Raw genomic sequence first — 25,480 nt, forward strand, 5'->3', positions numbered from 1 at the left:
CTTTTGACACTGTCGACCGATTGAATGTCAACATTTTTCATGTCAACATTTTTACCCTGTGTGGGGCAGACCAGGGCCAGTGCAAGGCTTCTCGGTATCCTAGGCAAATTCCAAAAGCCACCCCTCCCCTCCCCCTCAAAAAAAAAAAAACATCTGCCCTCTCAGGTGAAAAGGTACAGATCGGGCCTTAGCAAATTTAATGCCCTATGCAAAATAGTTGTTGGTGCCCTATAGCAGATAATTCCACCACCAAGCTTAGTTCTATTATACTGCCATCTGCTGTGGGCCCTTCACTGTGGTGGTTGCCAGTGTAATGCAACAGCTGCATCGCCACTTGTTCTACTTCTGACCCAGCACTGCACCCACAACTAGAGTTGCCACCTCTCCTGGATTTCCAAATTCTCCTGTTTTGGGTGGCAACCCTCAAGGAGGCTTTTCCAGTCTCCCGGATTCCGGGAGAATCCCGGAATCCGTGTATCTGAAAAAGTCTCCAGCCCTCCATCTTCTCCCCAGTAGCCAGTACCGCGTCCCCCGTCCACCGCTGCGCCTGCCTCCGCACCTAATGCTTGCGAGATGATGATGATGATGTCAGATGTCATAATCTCGTGAGTCTTTGTGGGGGAGAGCAGAAGACACGGCAGCGCAGCAGCGGCTCTGAGTGGTGGGGGGAGGGGGAGAGGAAGAGAAGACGCGGCCCTGAGTGGCAGGGGTGAGGGGGAGAGCAGACGATGCGGCAGCAGCGGCAATGATCGGCGGGGGGAGGGGGAGAGCAAGAACAGAAGACGCGGCCCTGAGGAGAAGACCCGGCGGCAGCGGCTTGGCAGCTTTGGAGGTGCTGTTGAGGAGACCCAACATTAAAAGGTTCACATCTTTTTACTGTAAGAGGGGCAGGGGCAGAGTTATGCCGATGTGAGTGGGGGGTGGTAAATTAGGATGTACAAGTAGCCTGTCACAGACTGGTTCTCCCCTCCCCCTTTTTTTTAAATAGACCCCGCCCATTTTACAAGGTCACACCCACTTTCCCGGGAGCGCGCACGCCTGCGGCGTGCGCATTAGTATGAAGTGGTGAAATCTATCATGAATCCATGATGATTGAGGTGGCAACCCTACCCACAACATAGCACCCACCACCCAGCACAGATCACAGCAGCAGCTACCAGTCCTGAATGCCAAGCAGCATCTGATCAGTAGAATTTGACCAAAGTTGTGGTGCTGTTGCATATGCACGGCTGGATAATCACCTGGCCCTAGTCGTCGATGGTTCTGACTCAGTCCATGATCCATATCATGGGGCCTGCTTGGATTCGGTTTATCCTGCCGGAGGACAGATGCAGGACTCTTCAGTCCTGGATCCAGGACCTGCTCTCTCACAGGAGGGTATCGTGCATTTGTGCATGAAGGTCTTGGGGTCAATGGTCTTGCCCTTCGCCATGATGGAGTATCCTGTCCTCTCCAGAGGGAGATTTTAGTGAAATGGTCATGGGTTTCACAACAAAATTCTTTCCCAGTTCATCATTCTTTCCCTGGCGGTTCGCCTTTCTCTCTCGTTGTGGCTCCTGGATCGTAACCTATGGGACAGGCATCCCTTCTGGATTCCAAAGTGGATACTTCTCATCACGGATGCCAGATTGCGTTGATGGGGAGCGATTACATGTCATCAGTCCTTTCAGGGTCTTTGGTATCTGCAGAAGAGCCAACTTCCAATCAATCTGTTGGAATTGAGAGCGGTATACAACGCGAGGCAAGTCCAGCAATCCCCTCGCATGTTCCCGCAGCAGGAGAAATCCTTTGATGGTCAACGATAATAAATGATAAAATGGTGCTTGTGCCCATTTTGCCCACATTTTACATGCCCAAACCAGCATTTGGCCAGACAAAATACCATTGGGTCATATGCTAGTGACACCCCTCAGTTCATTTGAGGTGTCAAATTTGTGACAGAAGACTCATTAACCCTTGCAAAACTACAGCTACTTATTCAAAATAATAAATAATGAAATGGTGTATGTGCCCACTTTGCCTGTGTTTTTCATGCCAAAACCAGCATTGGGCCAGGCAAAATACAATTGGGTCATATGTAAGCGACACCCCTTTTGTTGATTTCAGGTGTCAAATTTGTGGCCGAAGACTTGTTAATTCTTGCAAAACTACAGCTACTTATACAAAATGATACATTATATGTACATTATATGTAACTACATTTCATGCCAAAACCAGCGTTGGGCCAGGCAGTATACACAATTGTGTCATATATAAGTGACAGAGTAAAAAAGAAAAAGAAGTGGCGCTGGTATTGATGAAATAATCGTACAAATATTTAATATCAATTAAAACAACATGTCATAAATCAATTACATACAACAATAAAAAGGTGAATCAATAACTGGACCGGAGGCTGAATAGAATGAACCCAATGAATGGTAAACGTGGGTTAATATCTGGGATAATTAGGGTTGCCCAATAGTTACCACTGATGTTGATTGTGATCCAGTCCCGAAAGCTGAATAGCAAATGGTCCTCAAATGGATGCGACTGTGGGGCCACAGTTTGTTGAAAACCCAATTGATGTGGTGGGGCTGAGAGCTGTTTTGGCCACAGTGTCTCACGTCGCTAGAGGCTCCAATGTTGGGGATGGAATCAAATGGCAGGTGTCCTCAGGGTTGGAGAATTTTAAGACCAACTGGTCAGTGATCTCAGTTCGTTGTGACCAACCTTGATTCCTGCTTGGAGGTGTATCCACGTGGTATAGACAACAATGGACCGCAGATGCGGGATGGTAAAAAGGCAGTTGTCCCTCAAGGTATGAGAATGGGCAACCCGGAGCGCTGGGGAATCTGATTGATAGGGTCCAAATGTATTCAGCTGGTCCTGGTCCAGGCTATAGCCTAACGCGTTTCGCTGCTTGTAGCAGTGCAGCTTTATCCTTTGATATGATCCTTTGCATATGGGGGCACCGGGGGGGCTGCGGTGCTATAGTAATCCCCCCGCCCCCCATCCCCTGCATGCTTACCTGTCCGCGCGTCCTGGCTCCCCTCCTGGCTTCAATCAATGCTATGGAGACGGACCACGATAAAATGGCCGCCCCATAAAGCAGACTGTTCTCTGAAACTGTCTGCGGTATGGGGACGGCCATTTTATCGTGGTCCATCTGCATAGAATTTATTGAAGCCAGGAGGGGAGCCGAGACGCGCGGACAGGTAAGAATGCGGCAATGGGGGGAGGGGGCACGGGGGGCAGGCACGGCGGTGCGGGGAGGGGGGGCGCCCCCCCATTAACGGCAGGGGGCGCCCCAAACAAAGCTACGCCGCTGGATACTGCCCCTTTAAGTTGTCCTACTTAGTAAATATGTATACATAATAAAAGAAAATGTTACAGTTGTTGGCTTTTTTATTATTATATTGAATTGGCAATCATTAAATGAGGTCTTATAACTAATCAATAAAAATAATACAATTAGGCAGAGGGGCGGCCATTAATGTTGTGCCTACGGGCGCCCTCACCCCTAAATCCGGCCCTGCTGCACGTCTGACCTGTTGCCTGGTTTTCTTTTCTTTCTTTTTTGTATTCCAACCATTCAACCATGTTGATTGAACAGATAATCTGGGGAATGGCCATTTGTAGCCTCCCTGTCACTGGGATTATCGTTTTAAACCTAAACCGTAGGAAAACAGTTCCAGATTAAAGAAACACAGAACAAGCAATAAGGACATGGAGGTTTTACATACAAGCGAACCCTCTATAACATAAAAGCTGAAAGTACTAAAACCTCAGCGGGACCTGAGGCGAGGACTCCCCGCCGTCTCCATGGCGCTAAAGTGCCAGAAAGCAGCGCGAGGTCGGAAGCGCGTTTCCCTGTGTGTGCAGGTGTTTTGGCTGTGCCGCGCTCCGTAGCTGCTGCGCATTGTGTGTGTATTCATGGACCAGGGGGGAGACCGGCGGTGCTGCCTGTACTTCCTAATCTCATAGGGACCTGGCACAATGGCGCAGAGCGTGCAGAATGTCACCATCGCGCTCACTCTCCCCATCACCTGTCACATCTGCCTGGGCAAGGTAAGTGCTGCTGTCCCCGCACTGGCTGGCTACGTCCTGCCCTCACATTACAACTTCCTGAGCTACGGGGACTCTTGTCTCAGTTGGTTCTCATCCTGTAAAACTCATCTGCTGCTGTGAGTGTGCAGTGTGTGCAGATCGTTAATAACGTAACAATTGAGGTAAATGTGTGAAATCTGGGGTATCTGCGCTACAGAAATAACAGCTGAAATTTGATTGGTCCTATAATGGTCCTAATATATGGCAGTATGGATGGTGTAATGGTTAGCATTACTGCCTCACAGCACTGAGGTCTTGGGTTCAATACCCACCATGGCCCTAACTGTGCGGAGTTTGTATATTCTCCCCGTACTTGCGTGGGTTTCCTCCGGGTACTCCGGTTTCCTCTCACAATCCAAAAATATACTGCTAGGCTAATTTGGCTCCCAACAAAATTAACCCTAGAATGTCTGTGTGTGCGTGTACATGTGGTAGGGAATATAGATTGTAAGCTCCACTGGGGCAGGGACTGATGTGAATGGTCAAATATTCTCTGTAAAGCGCTGCGGAATCTGTGTGCGCTATATAAGAAACTGCTAATAAATAATAAATAAATAATAAATAATGTCAATATGTTAAATGCATTGCAGAAACTTCTATTGGATGTGTTTTGTTTTTGTTTGTACTATTGGTATATTAGATGTGCGTATCAAATGTAGGGGCCCATTTACGGGTATGGATCATAGGATAGACAAGCATTAGGTCGACCTGACTGAAGGTTGACATGGAGTAGGTCGACACAAGCATTAGGACTTGACATCTAAGCAGGTGCCTCAGCGCTGCAAAAAGCGGAGGAGATGACAACTCTCCTAGGGATAATTAATATAGGCTGGTACCTTTGCACTCTCCTATTGTGGTGTATTTAGTGTGATAAATGAAAGATTATGCATATGACAATCAGTGAAAGAAATGTTGTTGTTGTTGTTGTTGTTTTTTTAAATACAAATGCTAAATTTGTCTTTGATCCGAAAGATCTATGACAAGTTCTGCGCAGTATCACTCTGTGCTGACCCTTTTGGGGTTATGGGGTGTCTTTTAGGGACACCCCTTTCCATAGGTTCCTCTCCTGGAACCTATGGTCAGCCACAGGTGACTGTAGCAGACTATGGGAGCCTTTTTTATGAATGCAAGGGAAAAAGTGTGATATGGTTGCTAATAGCAACAACCAGATAATGTCTTAAGGCCCCCATACACTGGGTCTGACTTGTCCTTAGGACAAGTTGGAACAGTTTCCCCGGCAGCTCCCCGACTTGTTGTGCCAAATTATACATGCAATAAATTGCATGCAAATTATTGCATGTATATCCCTGGGGAGCTGGGGGGGGGGGGGGGGGCAGGCAGCGGGGTCCATATGGCAGGCAGTGGGGCCCCTCTGCGGTGCTGGACAGCGGGTCTGGCGGGTGGGAACTAAGTGAATAGCGTCCAGCCAGTGTTTTCAAATACAGCAGCCCAGCATATAGCGATATTCACTCAGTTCCCATCTGCCGGACCCACTGAGCAACGCCGCAGGTAGCCAGAACCCTGCTGCCCGCCCCATGCCACTTCCCGCCACCCAACCAGCTGGCCGGACCCTGCAGCCCACCCCCGCTGCACTTGTTGGAGGTCCCAGGATGGGTGGTTGGACAACCAGCAGGTCTGACCACCTGCTAGGGGACATCAAACCGAGCCAATTTGGGTCAAAATCGGCTTGGTGTATGGGCACCTTTAGTCTTTATCAAGCAGCTGGCAGTGGTCTTTACAGTATAAGTATTAACTGTACTAGCAGCGTCCCGGTATACAGTCTCTTACCCCACTTCAATGTTTCTGCAGCCTGTGTCACAGCCGGCCCTGATGTCCGTATTACGGTTCGCACTCACAGGCGGTCTGTGTCTCTGTTTCCCCGGAGCAGCGCATTACTGCTCGAAGGGGAGAGTCTGGACTCTTGCTGGTGTTATCGCGAGGCAGCGTAGGTATCGAGCAGCGTGCCCATGCTCTCCTGCTTGATGTGAGTTTAAAGTCAGTTTGAGGTTACGGATGTCTTGGAGGTGTGCCTCCAACACTTTTCGGCCCTGAATGGCTTTTATCTGGAGTCGTTGCTATTAGCAACCATATTGTACTTTTTCCCCTTGCAATCATAAAAATGGCCCCCATAGTCCGCTGCAGTCACCTATGGCTGTCCATAGGTATCCATTCCCACCAACACTGCCCACCAGTGTTCATATATTTATATGCCCACTGCCACCAGTGTGTATATATATTTAAATGCTCACCGCCCACCAATGTACTTATTTAAGTGAAGTACTGCTCTCCTATCTAGGGCCCTTCCAATTTAGCCCAATCTGCAAAGTAAATAGGAAAAAAAAAGGAGGCGCACCATAGTTTGTTTATTTACAGTTTCTTATATAGCACAGCAGATTCCGCTGCGCTTTACAATAGTAGACAGTGATAAAACAAACTGGGTAACAACAGACAGACTTGGAGGTAGGAGGGCCCTGCTGCAAGCTTACAATCTATAGGGAGATAGGAGGGGAACACAAGGACAGGCACCAGTAATAGCATAGCAGTCCCACCAAGTTACAAGTCTAGAAGGGAAGCTATATAATACATAAGTACCTCAAAGGGTTATGCGTGTGGAACTTAAATATGATAGGCTTGCCTGAAGAGGTGAGTTTTCAGGGAACACTTGAAAGTTTGGAGACTAGTGGAGAGTCTTATTGTGCATGGAAGGGTGTTCCATAGGATGGGAGCAGCCCGATGAAAGTCCTATCATAGTGAATCCGTGCAGAAGAGAGATGCAGATCTTGTGTAGAACGGAGTGGCCAAGATGGGAGATATTTTGTGATAAGTAAAGAGATATATGCTGGTGAAGTAAAGAGATATATGCTGGTGCAGTATGGTTAATAGCTTTATATGCAAGTAGAAGTGTTTTATATTGAATACGGTAATAAATACAGGCAACCAATGGAGAGACTGGCAGAGCGGATCAATAATCAAATAACACGATTGCGCATAAGAACAATGGTATATCACCAAATACGGCTTTCAAAAGCAGCACACTGCACTTTACAGCCTGGCACCTGGACCCCGCCGCATCACCACATCTCCGCATCATGGCTTGCGTCCTTCAGCTCTGCCCAAATGCGTTTTGTCCTATAGGACACCCACAATTTCCTTACAGCTCCCCGGGAGACCACACAAACCATTAGCTCCCAATGTGCCATTTTTAATATGAATACAATTTATCTTACGTAAATTTCCAGGGAGCTGGACAATGGCGGGTTTCAGGCTTCGCTGAGTTTCTGGGGGGGGGGGGGTTGTGAAAAAAAAACATTTTATTTCCTATACTAGTAAACTAGTGAAATAACAAGCTTAATGTGTAAAAACGAATTTAAGGGTCAGTCTAGTCTGGTTTGCCTGTTGCACCCCTAAATAACGAAGAAGAAAAAAATGTCATTTTTACCTTAGACTTGAAAACAGCATGCACCAGCTACATTTAGAGCTGGCAGCATCTGTTGAGTGCAAATCCACAATCCCTTGCACTGGCATTACAGCCCTTACAGGCACTGGGTCACTGACACTCCAGCAGGAAGGTAGAGATGGTACGGGACTATGCTGCCACTGACCGCTGTCCTCCAGGGGGATGTAGGGGGGGGGCGATGACTCGGGCTCCGCTGTCACCTCTCCCGCTGACCTGAAGCTGGGGGGGGTTTGACTCCACTGCCGCGGCGCTGACCCAGTAGGACTGGAGGGGAGGATGGATCGGGCTCTGCCGCCCACGCTGCCACTAACCGCTGACCTCCAGGGAATGGGGGGGAGGGACTCTGGCTTTGCTGTCCCCTCTCCCGCTGACCTACTTCCAGCAGGGGTGATGGGGGGGGGGGAAATCGGGCTCCGCTGTCACCTCTCCCGCTTACCGGACTCTGCTGATGCTAACACAGCAGGACTGGAGGGGGGATCGGGCTCTGCTGCCCACGCTGCAGTTAACTTTCAGCAGGAGGGGGGGGGGGGATTGGACTCACTCCGCTGCCGCTAACTTCTAGCAGTGTTGTGGGGGCGAGCTCTGCTGCCACTGAACTGAAGCAGGAGAGGGTGCGGGGCATCGGACTCCGCTGCCGCTGACCCAGCAGGACTGGAGGGGAGGGGGGATCGGGCTCTGCTGCCCACGCTACCGTTAACTTTCAGCAGGAGAGGGAGGGTCGGGCTCTTCTGACACTGACCTCAAACAGGAGGGGAGAAGGGGGTCCTGGTCTGCCCCTGGGATTTGTCGAGCCCTGGTGTGTGTGTGTGTGTGTGTGTGTGGAACCCTTGGAATTCAAACCCAGCCCATTATGTAAATAGCCTTTTATAATGAAAGATTTTTAGCAAAGTCTTTCGCCTCCTGAAAATCTCTTGCGCTTAGGGGAAATAGCTCAGTGTGTACGCACTACTTTGGTGGTAGATATATTTATCACAGATTTTGGCAAAGTCTTTTGAAATTAAAATCTTCTAGTGTGTATGGGCTTAAGGTCCATACACACTGGGCGACTATGCCCAGCGTGTATGGACAGCGATGATGCCAATCATCACTGTGGGGAAAGCCGCTAAGTGCATACACACTGAGTGACTTTCCCCCTGCCCGGCACCGACTGAGGTGGAGGACGGCTTTGCATAGCGCAGCGCTATGCAAAGCCGTCCTCAAAGCCGCTCATCTGCTGGTATAACCAGCAGATGAACGGCATTCCCGGCGATGATGCGAGAGCACGCAGCAGCGCTCACCTCTCATCGCTGGGGCATACACACTGGGCGGCTTTGAGCTGAAAGCCGCTCAAACTGGGTATTTTGAGCGACTTTCAGCTCAAAGTCGCCCAGTGTGTATGGGCCTTTAGGGATGAACAAATGTCCGGCATTATGATCATATATTTATTGCTTGTCGGCATTTCAACTGTTGGTATTATGTACCTGTGGGATATTGACCATTAGTATTAACACCCTGTCAGTATAAGCATCTCGGCCAAGTGATTGTCGGTATTTCAACTGTTCATACTGTTAAATCATACTGAACCCCATATTACATAGCTCGACGTTGCGGTGCTATCCGACTATAAATTCCCTAATGTGATGTATAAACTTGTTGATTTGACAACCTTTTTGGCTGTAATAGGTTTATATAAAATGTTTACCTATGTTTTACAAAAGAGGCATGAAGAATTATATACCCTATTTTTCATGAGCTTTTTTTTCTGTTATTCCCAGGTACGTCAGCCTGTCATCTGTATCAACCACCATGTCTTCTGCTCTGTTTGCATTGAATTGTGGCTGAAGCACAACAGTCAGTGCCCAGTCTGCAGAGTGCCTATTACTCCTGAGAATCCCTGCAAGGATATCATAGGTATGGTAAATAAATGTCAGTGCTTTCTAAGTGTCACTCATCATGCATACGCCTCTGCTTCTGGCTTTAATTTTAGTGGTTGAGGTAAAAGCATTAAAGTTGTATTGTGTAGCTTCAATTGGGGTGAAATTCTGGATTATGGGATGGTTGGGCGAGGGACTGTAATGACTTTACCTGTTCCACATTATGAGATCTAGAAAAGATTCCTATAACATGTCAATCTGCTATTCTACATTGTTCACAACTTAATCTTCACATTAATGAACGGGTCTATTCTTGTACATAACTAGTTATTTATCACTATACATCGGGGTAAATATACTAAGTTGCGAGTTCTATTTCACATGGACTGTTGCTATGGTCAACCAATCAGAAGATATTAGCAACATCCCATGTGAACTACAACTCCTATCTTAGTATATTTTCTCCATTGTGTCAGTTAAATGCGACCTATAGCTTATAAGTAGCAGTTCATGTACACTCACATTTACGGTGATGCATTCAGTTGTCCTGGGCCCCAGCGGTGCTGTCTTCTCCCATGGTCCCCTCTGCGGTGCTTGTAGTCAGCCGACGGGTCCTTTCTGTGCTTGAATCGGCATGGAAGGCTAGGAAAACGCTGTGGGGGTTGCTAGAAGTTAAAGGGGCGGGGCTAGTGATGGGCGTTGGGATGCTGCTGGAGAAGTCAGGAACTTCACCACATTAACCAGCTCTGTGAGTAACCCAAATCGGAGAAAGGACCTGTTTTCTGCAAACAGGGCTTTTCTCAGCTTCATGAATAGACCCCATAATTTGTTTAGAAGGATCCTTGGAGAAGTTGTCAACCCACAAGCAGTGCTCTGTACTGACATATATGTGACTATAGCATCTAATTCTATTTATTAGTTTATGCAAAACTACACTGCAAGTGATGAATTGACTTATTTATTATAAACTCTGTTTATCAATATTTTATTCTTTATAGGTGGAATAGGGGAAAATGAATGCATAGTCAGTCATTCAGTGCGAAAACACCTGCGTAAAACGAGACTTGAGCTTCTCCACAAGGAATATGAGGTAATAAATTAAATGTTTAAACAAAAAAAGTCCCTAAGTTTACATTAAAGAGCAAAATACAGTCTCCTATTTTTACCTGTACTTTTGGTTTTCTCACAAAATGATATCCATTATATTATACATTGTGTCCATCTAGGCACAGGGAAGCTCCACCTAGCCCCCTCACAGCTGACACCCAAGCACAGCTTTTCTTTTCCTCCAATAAAGCATTATGGATGTCCAGATCTGTAGTTTCCAATAACAGTTGAGATGCAGACAAGAAGAGAGGAGGATATACATAAAGGTGCCCATACACAGTACAATTTTTATGCGCGATGAGTGCGCGTTCCCGTCACACATCTCATCGCACAGCTCAAAAAGTATGTGCTGCACATACGTTTTGTACTAGATCTCATCTCATTGCATTGCAAAACCAATGCAATGCGATGAGATATTGTATACAATAATTGTACCGTGTATGGGCACCTTAAGAGAGACGTGGAAGTGTTCGCAGAGATAGGAAGCCATATTTGGAGAAGGCAGAGATGGAGAGAGGTTTTGGGGAGGTAGAGATGGAGAGAGATTTGGGTTGAGGTAGAGACAGAGGGGGGAAGATGAGAGAGAAATGTTTAGAAAGGTGGGAGGGATAGGGAGATTGGAGGCAGAGAGGAGAAGACCAATGGGGAAACAGCAGTAATAGATATAGGGGACGGAGGAAAGGGATGAGAGACAGGAAGATGTTGGACAGATTAGAGATGGTGGGTGGGAGGGTGAGGAGTACAAAAACAGATGAGTGTGAGAAGGGTGTAGAAAGAGGAACATGGTTTTTAAGGTGGGAGTAAAGGTGCCCACACACTAGAATGATTTTTGGGCCGATTGGACGATTTCCGATAAATCGGCCGATATATCGGCCAATGTTTACCGATAATCGGTCGAAAATCGGCCGATTTTGGACCAATGCGCGGCCCCGTGGATCTTTAGCTGAATCTTCTGATCTTACGTGCTGCACAAAAGATCAGAAGATTTAACAAAAGATCCATAGGAACGCACACGGGATCTTAAGAAAAATCTTTGGTAAAGATGTCCGCTTGCCTGAAATCTTTTGTCTAGGACGGAAAAGAGATTTCAAGGCTAATTTATGCGCACATCTTACGATCGCAGATCTTTCTAGTGTGTGGGCACCTTAGGACTTGAGAACACCCTGCAGTGCCGGGCACAATAACTTGCAATATGGTGAATGATACGTCTGTGACTACAGTAACATCAATATAGCCTACCAATAATAAACGTAGTAAAATGCAATAAAAATATATATAAAAGCGCTCCAGTGTCTGTATTTGTCTGTCATTAACTGAACTAGCAAGGTTATCCACATTGTTTTGTATAAAAAAACAGTATTACCTTTTTTTTTTTTTTTTTTCAGGACGAAATAGAGGCCCTGGTGAAAGAGACAGATGATCTAAAAAGAACAAATCTTACTTTAGAGCAGCGACTTAATGAAGTAGCTGATTCTGTCACTGCTACTTCACCCTGCAATTGTGGAGACAAACAAGCAGATATCGGCAGCAATACTAGTGATAAACTACTAGTGGAATGGAACACAAAGCTTGAAATGGTGATTGCTGCAAACAAGAAAGTGACAGAAGACCTGGAAAAATTGAAAGAGGTAATTGTTTTGTCTTGTGTGAGTTGTAGCTTATGAGACTGGTGCAGATTTTATCCCATGTGTATCCCCCGCATATATACAGTATACGTTGGAGATGCGCAAAACGAATTACTGGCGATGTAACCAGTATAATGCCTTAGGGCGGTTGGCTTGTGCTGGCCCAACTGGGGGTCAAGTGCTCTGGACATAAACCTTAAGCCCTGTACACACGCTTAGATTTGCTTTAGATTTGATGTTAGATTCAAGATTCAATTTTGTATTAGATCTGGCATTAGATCATCCAATTCAATTTGGCATTAGATCTGTACTTTTGCATTCAATTCGATTTCACAATGTAGGCACAATGTACTCATTCGATTTACTGGATTGAATTCGAGATTTCCTTGGCTGCACAGTCTATTTTTCTTTTCGATTTTGAGAAAACGGAAGCGCGCATAGAATCAAATGCAGATCGAAAGTGTCCTAAAAACCATTCGATGTGGATTCGATTTTGCTCCTATAAGCAAAATCGAATCGAAAACAGGGAAAAATCTAAGCGTGTGTACACAGCTTTTGTCTTAAGGACTCACCAGATGTGGTCACTTAGTCAAAGTTGGTAAACCCATAGTTTCGCCCAAAATTATGCTAAGCATTACAAAGTTATGGTTATTTTGCAGAGTTTATAATTTAAAATTGTTGCTTTTTGACACATACTTGGGAGCATGCACACAGTTGCTTTAAGACGAAACTTAATATATTTAAAATGCTGTGTTCTCTTCTGTGAAGTTGTCATGGATTAATTACTCTCATTGAATAGGGCTTTTAGCTGCATTATACAACTATTTTGAAGCCACTGTTGTCTATTGTATATTTGTTAATGGCATTGCATTGTTTGTATCATGAGATACGGTAAATCCTCCCTACTAATGTGTGCTGCTTGGCCCTACTCATTGCTGATGAAAAATCTGTTATGTTACCTGACCACCTTCGTTGTCCTTCTCATTTACTTTATAGCACAGACTTTAATAGGAAGAAGCAGAACAGTTTTGTCAATCAATTGAATGACCACATAATGGTATATGGCTAGCTGCAGTCCTTTGATCAGGAACAAACCTTTCACAAAAGGCTGATTGGCTTCAGTTGGATCTCCACCAGTTTACTACAACAGAAGGGCCAACTTATTTTTTGTTTGCTATGGCTTGGCAATTGTAGCTGATACCCCTTTCACATTGCACCTAATTACCGGGTACAAGCCGGTTTCTTGCCAGGTCGACCCGGTAATTAGTGCGATGTGAAAGGGGTTACCGGGTCCCGCAAACGGGTAGCAACACAGCAATACCAACCGGTAAAAAAGAAGGGTTCTTACCAGTTCGTTGCCATGTTTCTGTGCAGTGTGATTGGGTTAAACGGGTCAAGCGACCCATTTCCCGTTCACACTATGGAGGAGGCAGCGCTTGGAAAAGCACCAGCTCTAAGCTGCCTCCGCCCCGATGATGTGCTGACGCCCCCCCCCCCCCCCCCCACGCCCCCTGATGGCGTCAGCGAACCAGCAATATAGAGTTGCAGTGTGAACAGACGGCGCATGCAGGGTGGCATCGGGACTGAACCGGTGAACTTCGGTCCTTTTTATGTGTGACAGGGTCTGTCCGCAAGCCTGGTCACTACTAGAATTATTCCTAGGTCCAACCCAGGTTGCCTGTTGATTGAAAGGGTGCGGCTTGATATTTCATTTTTATTTTTTTAACATTGGTCGAGCTGAAAGGGGTGTAGGAGCTGTGTAGGTGTTCAAAAACCTAAAAGCAGGGTCGATGCCCTGGACTTTTATGTAACAGTTAGACTCCCTGGTGGAGCCGTATGCTTCTCTGCTTGTTCCTGGTAAAAGATTATCTTTGGAGTAGTTGTTCTTGACCAACATTTTCTTTGATTTCCATAAAGATCTCTAAAGGTGCCCACACGCAGTGCGTTTTGCGCTTGTGATGCGATGTGCGCTCCCATGCACATCCCATCACAAAGTACAAAAAGTATGTGCAGCATGTGCTTTTTTAACTAGATCGCATCACATCTAGTTCAAAACACAGCTGTAGTAGCCTATCATATGTGTTTTGTACTAATTATGATGCTATCTAGTTAAAAATGCACGGAGCACATCGCACAGTGTGTGGGCACCTTTAGAGATCCTGGAACACATCCAATTACAGCTTCTTCCTACGTCACTTTGTAAATGCATGGTTTTTTTGTTTTGTTTTTTTTCTCCATTGTTTAATACTGCAAAACCCTGCACCCTTCTCTGTTGAAGATTTCCATCTAAACCATCTATCACTGAATGAATTGAGAGGGTCGGGACTATAATGTTCTTGGAGGCTATTCCTCATACATCAGGCCAGGCTTGAGACATTTATGTGCACTTGAATCTCATGGATAATGTGTCTTGACTCAGATGAGTTCAGAGTTTTCCATTTGTAGCTGATACATTTTTTATTACATTATTTGCCATTCTGTTTTTTTATTATTATTATTATTATTACATTGCAATTTTTAGGGATCAGTATATTAAAATTTGCAGCTATTCATACTTAAGTTTTCCTTTCTTGCATATTCTTAACTGACTCCCTTTTTAAATTCTATTTGGTTAATGAAAAACTAAAACTTTATTAAAGTAACCTACTTTGTTTCCATAATATTTGTCTGCATTTTATGCATTTTGTGATGGTTGTAAGCTACGGTAATTAGCCCAAACTGTGTGTATATGTAATGAGATGAATATAGTGGTTTGTTAATTTGTCTATAAAGTGAGTCTTTAGTAATGAATTACACTGTATCTATTAAGTTATTTATATATTGTGCACATATTCTGCAGCACATTACAGATAATATCCAGTCACTCACATCACAGGGGTGTGGTATGGCATGCCGACAGTCGGTATCCTGACTATCCGTATACCAACATCGGAATCCCGACCACCAGTACTCGCCACAGTTTCTACTCCCCCTTAATGGGTTATTGGACCACCACGGGTAGTCAGGATCCCAACTGTCGGGCATTTAAACAGTCTGGATTCCGATGTCTGAGTACTGACCATCGGAATCCTGACTCTCAGGCCGTCATCCGGAACCCCACACTGTCCAATTATTAAACTGTAGAGGGCACTCACCATTAGATGCAAACAAGATCAACTTTAATGGAAATCTAGCATATTAGTCAACGTCTTTTTCAAGACCATTTCACCAACACAACCTCACAGCTTGAGGATCACCAGGCTATATGTCGTTTTTTACTTTTCTGCAGCCAACATGAAAAAAAAGATGGAAAGCCCTGTGTCTTTTAACCCTTTGAGTGCCAACATTGGCACTCCGTGTTAATGAACAAGTGTATAGTTCACACAGTGCATATTGTAAAATGCAGTTTATTTACAGTATGTCGTCTTGGAACTAAATTCTTCTGGCAGTTTTCAAATCCTATACAGGTTGAGTATCCCTTAACCAGATATATGGTCATTTTTTGGCGATAAAAGCACTACTGGGTACATGATATTTAACTGGCACTACTGGATACATGTTATGTAACTGGCACTAAATATGTACAAGTAAATGATTGCTTAGCATTCAAATTCAGTGTCTGAAATAGTACACAAACTTTGTTTTATGTTTTGAAACCTTGTTTCATGCACAAATAAAATCAATTTGTGTATATTTCATGTATTTGATGTGTTCATACAACATAAATGCATTTTGTGTTCACGAGTCCCATCCTCAAGATATTCCAAAATACAGTATGAAGCAATCAGTTATCCACCTGTGCTATCCATAACCATGTATCGTACAATTCTTTGCAACAACCAGCTTCTACTCCAATTTCTTCGGTTTACAGCACATGACCAGTATGTCTGGCCAGCATATTCGGTGGATCGACCTATTGTGCAGTTGACCGGTACCAATATATCTGCATGATATAGCCTCATCCACTGCAGGGACCACCAGATATGTCTGTGTGAATGAAGTCATTCAGACATATTGGGCAGTATTCAATGAAAAAAAATCGCCGTGCATGGCGAGAGATTTTTTCTCTCGCCATGCACTCGCCCTGTTCCGGAGGGCTCGCTGCCACTCCTGCTCCCTCTATTCAATGTGGTTAAGACTCGCCGCCACTCGCGGCGAGTCTTAACCCCTGCAGCGGACGAGCGTCCGCGGCAGGGAGCTGGCAGGGAGCCGTGGGACGGCTCCCTGGCTGCCCCAGAACATATGTGGAGGGGAGGTGGGCTCCCCGGGACCCAGGCAGCACAAGCTGCCCCCCCCCCCTATAGCCAGCGGGGGACCCAGTATTCACTGCACCCGATCGTGCATATGTAATGATCGGATGCAGTGAATATATGAATATCTAATGAGCGGCTCGAGAGCTCCGGCCCCCTGCTGGCTGCTCTGTGTAAAAAAGAGCTATAAGCACATGAATAAAAATAACATGCCCCTTCACAGAAGAAAAATCCTGATTTTTTTTTTTTACACCAAAATTAAAAAAAAAAACCTTTTTAGTTTAAAAGTTCACATTCCAGCTCTAAATGAAAAGATGGAGAATTGCTACACGGAGAGAGACGGCGAAAATCACTTAGAAAGACGGCAAATATTTCACATTGAATAGGGTTGCTCGCTTTTGGAGAGCAAAATGCTCTGTCCAAGGCCAAAAAAGCACAAATTCGCCATAAAACAGGGCAAATTTTTCTCATTGAATACTGCCCATTGTCTGTACACACAGACATGCACTATGCAGTGTTGCTTATAGGCCAGACGAACAACAAATTGCATAGTGCGTACTGATCCTACCTATTCTAATCTAGGTAAATATTCCATTGACAGAATGAGTTGTCAGTTTCTGACAGTTTTCGTGCAGGTGAATACAAGATGTTTCTTATGAATTTTGGCCAAGTGTCTGTCGATTGTACTCTACTATTGGATTACTGATCAGAAAATCTGCTGTACTCTGGAAGATCTTCCGATCCGTGATCACATCCTTAACTAAAATATTTTCAGTCCGATACCATAACGCTCTGCATATATTTATGGATGCTATTACTAGCTTTTTTTAAGTAAACTAAAAAAAAAATTAGGCTTAGTGGTCATTTAACTCTTCAGGGTCTGGCACAGCTGTGTGCGTCACAAGAATGTATAAATTACTAAAGACCTGCATTGGATTTAGGTTGAAATGGTTAAACTGACATCACCCAGATTTTCTGAAGCGGAACATGTCAGAAGAGCCAGCTACTTATTGTCAGGAATTTACTTGCGAACTGAATGCTTGCCGGTTTTGCGAGCCTTCTTATTTCACATTTAATGTCTTGTTTTATTTAGTCAAGTGTAGAAAATGATCATCTATTTTGCTGATACCTGCATATTGTAATTCTACTTGGCCACAAAATATCTAGTCATGTGAAAAAACATGGAAAAGCAATTAGTACGTTTCCTTAATGACTTTCTGAACTAACTGCAAAGCTTTGTTTGCCTCCCTAGATAGGAAACTTGCGTTGTGTTCAGGGAATATGAATACAAAGTGCCATTTCTGTCCCAGTGTTAATTAAAAACGATGTTCCCACATTGGCAAGACATATCTGCTTTTCTTGTCTGCGTTTTAGTCTGAGTGTGTTACCTGTTGTACTAATATTAAACTATTTCCTTTTATTGTAGAAAAACCGGCAGCTGAAAAATGAGAATATTGAATTTGCGAGAGAGAATCTCCGACTCAAAAATGAGGTAGACCTCCGATCACCACAAAAGTACGTGCTTTCTTCAGATATACATTAGATCCCATACCACCACCTTGTCCAATAAACAGAACATGTAATAGGAAGTGTTGCCATTTTTTTTTTTTTTTTTTATAATCTCAAATAAATTGGACCTATTTTCAGACTAAAATGTAGCTATATTATATTTGTTTTTTGAGAAATAATACAGAATACTGTGTTGAGTAACACAAAATGTACCATAATTTTGCTGAAATGCATGGTGTGTATATACTGTATATATCTATACTTAAAAATTACATGTCTTTTTTTCACTTTACAATCGAGAAGTGGAAAGCATCCTACAGAAGTTAACGTGTATAACAAGTGTTATTGTAATTGTGTTAAATTTGAAATTGAGGTGTAATAAGAAACCAAACCCATAATCAATCCAAGGTATAATCATCCTGTTCTTCACCCAGTTAATAAGTAGAGATGTGTGGGTTCGGTTTTACACGGACTTACTCAAATCTCAAAGCGGTATCTTATGGCTAGGCAAAACACGTGCCAGCCGATAGCCAGTCTGAAAAATCTTAACTTGCGATCATTTGGCCATAGGAACCGAGAAAATTCGAACCCGCACGTCTCTAATAATAGTGTGTAAGCCTTTTACTGAGCCTCCATCTTGGTTCCAGTGTTATCGATTGCATACACAAAATACAAAGAATAGCAAATGTGTACAGTCGTGTTTCCCAACCTCGGTTCTTAAGGCACACTAAGGGGTAAATTTACCAAAACTTCTAAAACCGAAAAGGTGATGTTGCCCATAGCAACAAATCAGATTTGATTGTTTCTAGAATGCAATAGAGAAATTATGGAATCTGATTAGTTGCTATGAGCAATATCCCCTCTTCTCAGTTTTAGAAGCTTTAGTAAATGTACCCCCTAGTGTGCCTTGAGGACTCAAATTGGGAAACACTACTGTTACAGTAACTCAGGGCTGGGAACTTTTATTTTGTGTTTGTTTATGCATAACCAGAATATGTCTTAAGTCATGTTCTAGATTTTGGAATGGGTAAGCCTGACCCCATTATTATGTAGTGATTCTTTGTAAAAATAGATGTCTGTTACTTAGCAATTGATTTTCCGGGACCCACTGCTCATGAGCTCTTCATTACTTGCGTTTTCCCTTATTAAAATGTCCATCCACCAAACAAATGTTGTGTGACACAGTCTTTCCAGGGGAATCAATAGATGTATTTTATAACCTGCTGTACTAAACACTTGGCCTGTTACATATTCTTTACAGTCATCATAGATCATTGTGACAACTAGAACAAACTGACATGTCTGATTGAGCTAATTACAGAACTTTGACCAGCTGAGTGTCCGTTTCACATGGCCGCTCATAGAGCTAACCAAGGGATACTAGGCTGGTTAAGAGGAGTTCAAGTTTACAACAGGGAAAGGTGTATGAGTGTATGTAGAATGTTTTTATTTTACTGTTCTACAACTCTGCATGCCTCTGATTCTTGTCACCCTCCTGACCTGTAAGAAAGGAAAACATGATCGAGAACAATAGCATCAGTGCCAGCAGACTGCACAAGAAGTGCTTAGAAGTGTTTTAGGTAATTGTGTCCTCGCTTAAATGATGCACGCAATCCTCTCATGTTCGTTTTCAAATGCTTAGGTATTCCTCTGGTTGCAGTTATTCAAACAGAAGTGCTGGTTCTTTAAGATCATTTCACTAACATTAATTAAGAATGTTTTCCCATTCTGATTTAATTAAAGATATTAATGACTAAGCTGTAATTAGCCTACAGATATAAATTATGCAGATTTTACTATGATTTATACACAAGGGCTTTTGGGAAAAAAAGGACAAAGGAAAAACTGATGGCGTTTCTGATTCATTATTTCATTGATGTGTTGTTTCTGTGATGGCTGTTGTTTCTGAGGCACAGCATAGAAGCACAAATGCCAAAGCAGTGGACTACCTTACACTTTGTCATTCACATGGCTACTTTTCTGTTATGTCTTTCTATTCCTCTAGATATCCTTTTCATTTCATGAACAATTTATCCTCAGACCATTGTAGTGTCTTTTGAAAAAAGTATGGTTGTTGAGGAGTTTTTTTTGGTACTTGTTTCCTACCACGCGATTTTTTGCGATGGGATTTTTAATTGTACAAGCATCCGACCTTTTCATACCCCCACTACCCACGTTGGCGTGGAGTTGATTATTGATAGTGTGGCGAGCCACCGAGCCTGAAGCGTGGTGAGCGGACATGGAATACGAGCCCGAATCGTGACGAGCGGACGCGGAATACATGTAAAGTAATCAGTGTCCCCTCGTGGGGCTCACCACGCTTCGGGCTCGAAGGATAGTGGGGGTATGAAAATGTCGGAGGATGCGTACCGCCGCCGCTCGACACTCTTCGGGATGGCGTGGATACTGGGGGTTACATCTCATTGCGAGCACCCATCACATCTCATGGCATGGGTGCTTGTACAATTAAAAATCAAATTGCATCGCATGCCGCAACATTCCAGGGGGATGCAATGCAATGAGATTTTTAGGAGCCCATATGATGGAAATCGTGGGCACCGTTCTAGGAAACAACTGCCGTTTTTTTTTTTTTTTTTTTTATTATTAAACTCATGTTCTATACAGTATCTTTTTTTAGGTATACCTTAACATCACTTGCCACCATAATGATTTTTGTTGGTTTTTAAACACTTCACATACGGATTAGAAAAGTCTCCCTTACACTGTTGAGCCTTAAGAAAGCTAAAATACATTGTAGTTTGGTCTAAAGGTCCAGTGCACACTGGACCACACATCGGACCTGACGGGGACATCATGCACCACCGATTTGGGCTGATTTCTCGGCTCAATCCGTTGTGTATGGGTACCATAAGTCTGTCATGCATTGTATAACCAGGAGATAATGTATTGATATGCTCTTAATATTAGCCCAAATCTATTTCTGTACATGAGGAATTTCTTATTTACAACATGATTAAGGACTGCTGATTTGCACATTTCACTCTGTTTATGTATATATGTTTGCATTTGACATGCATTTTTGCTTATAGTTGAGCATGGTATACATGTACAAGTGTATAGAAGTGTCATATCCTTGAATCACTGAGGAAAACTCCTGCAATAAATAAGACTGAAAAGTCTATGGGATCTCTCTCTACAATTTAGGACAAGTACAGGGGACAGGACACTGAAACAATCACTAGGGTGACAGAGACCTAGGGTTAGGTGCTGTTGAAAGGAGTATGGAGTAAAAAATAGTCTGAAGGAAAAACATACGAGGAGAGAAGGCCTTGCTTGTTAGAGCTTACTTTCAGAAACCGAGGGGCAGAATTGCACTCTCAAAACATAAGGCGCATATACCCAATGATGAGTGTTGCACCGCTGAATGGGTTCCAGATTATAATATGGGATGGAGACTACTTCCTTTTAAGTATGTCCTGTGGTAGTGGGCCCAGTATGCATCCTTTACCCACAATGCTTACCGTGCTTCAGTAAGAAATGCCTTTCATCAAATGACTGGTATTGGATACCAAAACGTTATGACCTTAGTGTCGCACCTATGACCTTTCTATTTATTTGTTCTTTTAAGGCATTGAGCAGTTTTGTTGGGCTCAAAGAGTGCTGGGAGCTGCAGTTACACATAATACATTTTATATATGTACCTTTTTTTTAACTTTTTTTTATTATTTCCTCCTTTTCTAGATTTGGAAGGTTTACAGTGGCAGCACTGCACTCAAAAGTAGACCAGTATGAACGAGAAATAAGCAGACTTAAAAAAGCTCTAGAGAGGAGTGATCAGTACATAGAAGAAGTGGAAGCTCAGGTTGAGCAGCTGAAAAGATCACCAGAGAATAAGCAAACGGATGAACTGGATCATCAAAATAGTGCCTTCATTAAAGGTCATGCAAATGGAGCTGCAAATGCAAAAAATTGCAGTGAAGTGAACACTGAAGAAACATTTCCAAATCATAACCATAAAACAGGAGTTAATTTGGATGATTCCAACAGAATCTGCTCCACTTCAAATGGGCACGCATTTGGCTTAAACAAAGCTCTTAATGCAAATTTAGAGTCACCTGAAGCAAAAAACAAAATAAGTGAATGCTTGTCTGTGATGTTGGGTGAGAATGAACAAATGTCTTTAGATAAAAACAGGCCAATGGACAAATCGGCCCATGTCTTTGGTAGCCCTTCCTTATCACAGCCTTTTAGCTCTCTTCAGTTGAATACACCAGACAGCAAAGCAAGCTGTTCTTTCAATAATGGTAGTTTAAAAAAACCTCTGACATATCTTAGGAAATTAGTGTTTGATGACTTAACTGGAAAAAGGGAAATGGGCAAACTGTGCTCTCCAAAAAATGTGAACAGTTTGACCCATGGTGAGAGCACACAATACCCCCATGAACCAAAGCCAACATTTTTTAACTTTTGCCATGATAATTGTGGACAACAGAAGGAGGACTCTGAAATACCAAGACAAAAAACAGTGCCAAATTCATCAGATAAAAAGTCAATCAGAAGACCAAACACAACCGATTATGAAGAACTAAGTCGCACCAGGACCTCAAGTGAGAACTCCATGGAAGCGGCCTTCAATGATAAAGTCAGCGAGCTCCATTACATGATGTGTGATCTGGAAAGCCAGAAAATTGGCAATCATGGCAATGTGTCTCCTACTTTTAAAAGGCACACTAAAATCCAAGTTGCCAAAATTTCTAAGAAAGCTTCAGTATCTCATGAAGCAAAAGGTCCATATAGCACATGTTCTACATCTGAAAATGGCAATAGTCAACATCCACAATTCTTTGAGAGCCCATTAGCTAGTGAAAACAATCTGTCAAACACAAATACTAGTTCCATTATAATTTCATCACAACCTGAATGTGAAATTGTATTGAAGCCAACTTCTTCTAATATGGCCCTGCCAGGACATGCTACAGTCTCCGCAATTCTAACCTCTTGTGTCCCTCAAAACTACAATAACAGCCCTCCAGCAAAACGAAAGTTGCTTAATCTATGTAGTGGCAGCCCTTCAAAATCATTGAAAAACTGAGTTTCTTGACCAGTTGGTTTTGTACAGGTCAAAGGTATCCAAGTGAATGTGATAAAAGACATTCTAATGTTGACTTAAAAGACATACCAAATCTTTGTTATAGCAAGGATAGAATTTTGAAAACAGTGTTAGATAGGATACATTTAAAATTTATGGTATGTGTGAGGCTTTTTAAAGGAAGCTATTTCAAGCACTGGTTTTGGGAATTTAAGTTATTTTTCATAACTAGCCATAATCTATGTACTCATTAGCAATCCCAAAGCCATGCTTTATTGCATTTTGGAAATACTGTAGAGTACCATTTAAAGTAGCCAGCAATAGCTAACTTTTAACTTGGCACTTGTTGGCTACTTTTAAAACTGACTCCATTTACAAAATACAGTTATTTGTGAATTTGCAAAGAGGCAAATTGTTTATGGTAATAGATTAACTACTTACCAGGGATCGCGAAAACCCCCTAAAATTATGGGTCCCTGGGACCCCTCACGTACAAAAATCAGGGTCCTACTTGACCTTTTCTGGGTCCCAACGGAATAAAGCCTCCTCTCCCCTTCCCCAGCATGGCACATACAGAAACCTCCTCCTCTCCTCCATATGGCATATACCCTGAGCCAAGGGCCAGCCTGACACTATTTTTTTTTTTGGTAAGCAAACATAGATTTGGGCACCCCAAAACTGTGGCTATTGTGGGTTGGGGGGGTATCAATTGGCAATTTGCCCACTCACATAAAGCAAGATACACATATACTAGAAAAAGGCATAATGTCGGAATAGGGACACCTGTGCTGCACCAATCAGGATTCTGCCCCTGTCCATTGTTTCTAGAACAAAAAGTAATGGCAGCAGGAACAGGAGGGATAGGGTTAGTGAAATCCCAGCAGTCTATAGGCTCCTTTCCTACAGGCAGCTCTGCCTGTTAAGAGTTAATTGGTGAGCTGCAGCCTCTCTGCCAGCCGTGCAGTGAGGGGAGGAGGGGACAAGTGGGCCAATAACAGCCAGCACTCAGAGCCTGGAGGAGGTGACAGTGACACACAAGAGAGCAGCAACGCGAGGTAGGAGAGGAGGAGGGAAGTCTGCAGCCCGAGTCCTGCTAGCAATAAATCCCCTTACATGACACAGCCAAGCAGCCTGCTAAATGGACCACGCACCCCTCTTACCTCTACTTCCTGACCGGGTCTGCTCCATCCTCACTGTCACACCTCCCTGGTTCTGGCCCCCAATGCTGGTTTCAGTTGCTCGTGCTCCGTCCTCACACCAGCCGCAGCTGATCCCCTGCTGAGCAGCTGCTTCTGGTGTTGGCTCCAGCCATCTGTTGTTGAGGCGCAATGCAGGAGCCAGCTTACGCGGCTTCCGTGCACTGCTGCCTATGACTCTGCGGTGACAGGGACCCTTTCATTTTCGCGCCCAGCAGATGTGTGAAGCGGCCGTCATGCTGTGTCTTCTCAACGGTCGCATCACAACTCAGGGGGAAACAGATCCCTCCGCCCTTGTCACACATATTAACACGGCGTGCATGCCGAAATGGGTGGAGCGGGTCCCAGGGGACCCAGCCATTCATAAAAAATGAGTCCCTGGTGCTCCAAAGTGGGTAAAATACTCGCTATAGCGAGTATTTGCGAACCCTGTCATGAACAAAAGTATGACTGGACCTTCCAGAATGTACAAAAGTCATTTTACCCACAATGTGTCTCTGTCTCTGTCTGTCTGTGTGTGTCTCTCTCTCTCTCTCTCTCTCTCTCTCTCTCTCTCTCTCTCTCTCTCTCTCTCTCTCTCTCTCTCTCTCTCTCTCTCTCTCTCTCTCTCTCTCTCTCTCTCTCTCTCTCTCTCTCTCTCTCAATGCTCTGACGGCGAGCAGTGCCAATAGCTCGCCGTCAGAGTATTCAACTGCTTCCTTCACTCGCTGTTTCCACCTTGCTTGTTCTTTTCAGCAAGGTAGAAAGGCGAGTGTGCCCATTAAAAAAGCAGGGCTCACCACAAAATGCAGCGGACTCACTGCATTTGCAGTGAACCTCATCTGTTTAAGGGGATATTTGCCTTCCTCTGACGGCTAGGTTTTCTTCCAAACATTTAATATGGCGAGGGGGGTAGGACGGCAAGGATGGATTTTCCATGCTAAAAATAAGCTACCTTTGCCGTACAAACCCTCCTTGCCACCGCATTGAATATACCCCTTTATGTTTACTAGTAAGGTGCTGGAAATTAGAACATGATAGGTTTTTTTTATAACTCCATAGATTGTATTTTATATTTGTTGTTGCTCTTTTCTATTATGTTTAAGGTAGAAGTCCTAAGAAAAGCTTTTGTAAATCAATAAAAAAATATTTCAAGAAAGGTTTATGAATGAAATGATTATTATACTCGCTGATGCTAATTGCACATCATATGCAATATTTTTAATGTCTCAATTTTTCCAACAGAGGGTATCATAACTTTTTGAAAAACAGTTTCTTTATATTTAATATTGTTATTTTTGCTAAATCATGACTTTTTACCCTAAAGGCATTTGGGTCTTGACAAAGTTATGTTATTCATTCATGTAAGCAATTACAGTATTTATT

The 25,480-nt window shown here is 43.7% G+C and overlaps 1 protein-coding gene across 1 annotated transcript; it reads left to right on the forward strand.

Annotated features, from left to right (window-relative positions):
• Positions 1-3,797: 3,797 nt before the first annotated feature.
• OBI1 (ORC ubiquitin ligase 1) lies at positions 3,798-25,352 on the forward strand. Its single transcript, XM_083168813.1, has 6 exons — positions 3,798-4,050; positions 9,301-9,436; positions 10,398-10,489; positions 11,892-12,134; positions 17,787-17,875; positions 21,572-25,352. The coding sequence occupies exons 1-6, from the start codon at positions 3,979-3,981 to the stop codon at positions 22,920-22,922; spliced, it is 1,983 nt and encodes a 660-aa protein (XP_083024939.1). The 5' UTR covers positions 3,798-3,978; the 3' UTR covers positions 22,923-25,352.
• The last annotated feature ends 128 nt before the right edge of the window (positions 25,353-25,480 follow it).

Source organism: Crinia signifera, chromosome 2 (genome assembly GCF_055691185.1).
Source record: "Crinia signifera chromosome 2, ASM5569118v1, whole genome shotgun sequence".
NCBI classification, from domain to species: domain Eukaryota; kingdom Metazoa; phylum Chordata; class Amphibia; order Anura; family Myobatrachidae; genus Crinia; species Crinia signifera.

Bases quoted from the DNA above. Each gene is read 5' to 3' on its own strand.
- OBI1 (XM_083168813.1), top strand. From the start codon at position 3,979: ATGGCGCAGAGCGTGCAGAATGTCACCATCGCGCTCACTCTCCCCATC. The intron at 9,437-10,397 runs GTATGGTAAATA...TATTCTTTATAG, and splicing joins TCCCTGCAAGGATATCATAG to GTGGAATAGGGGAAAATGAA. The intron at 10,490-11,891 runs GTAATAAATTAA...TTTTTTTTTCAG, and splicing joins TTCTCCACAAGGAATATGAG to GACGAAATAGAGGCCCTGGT.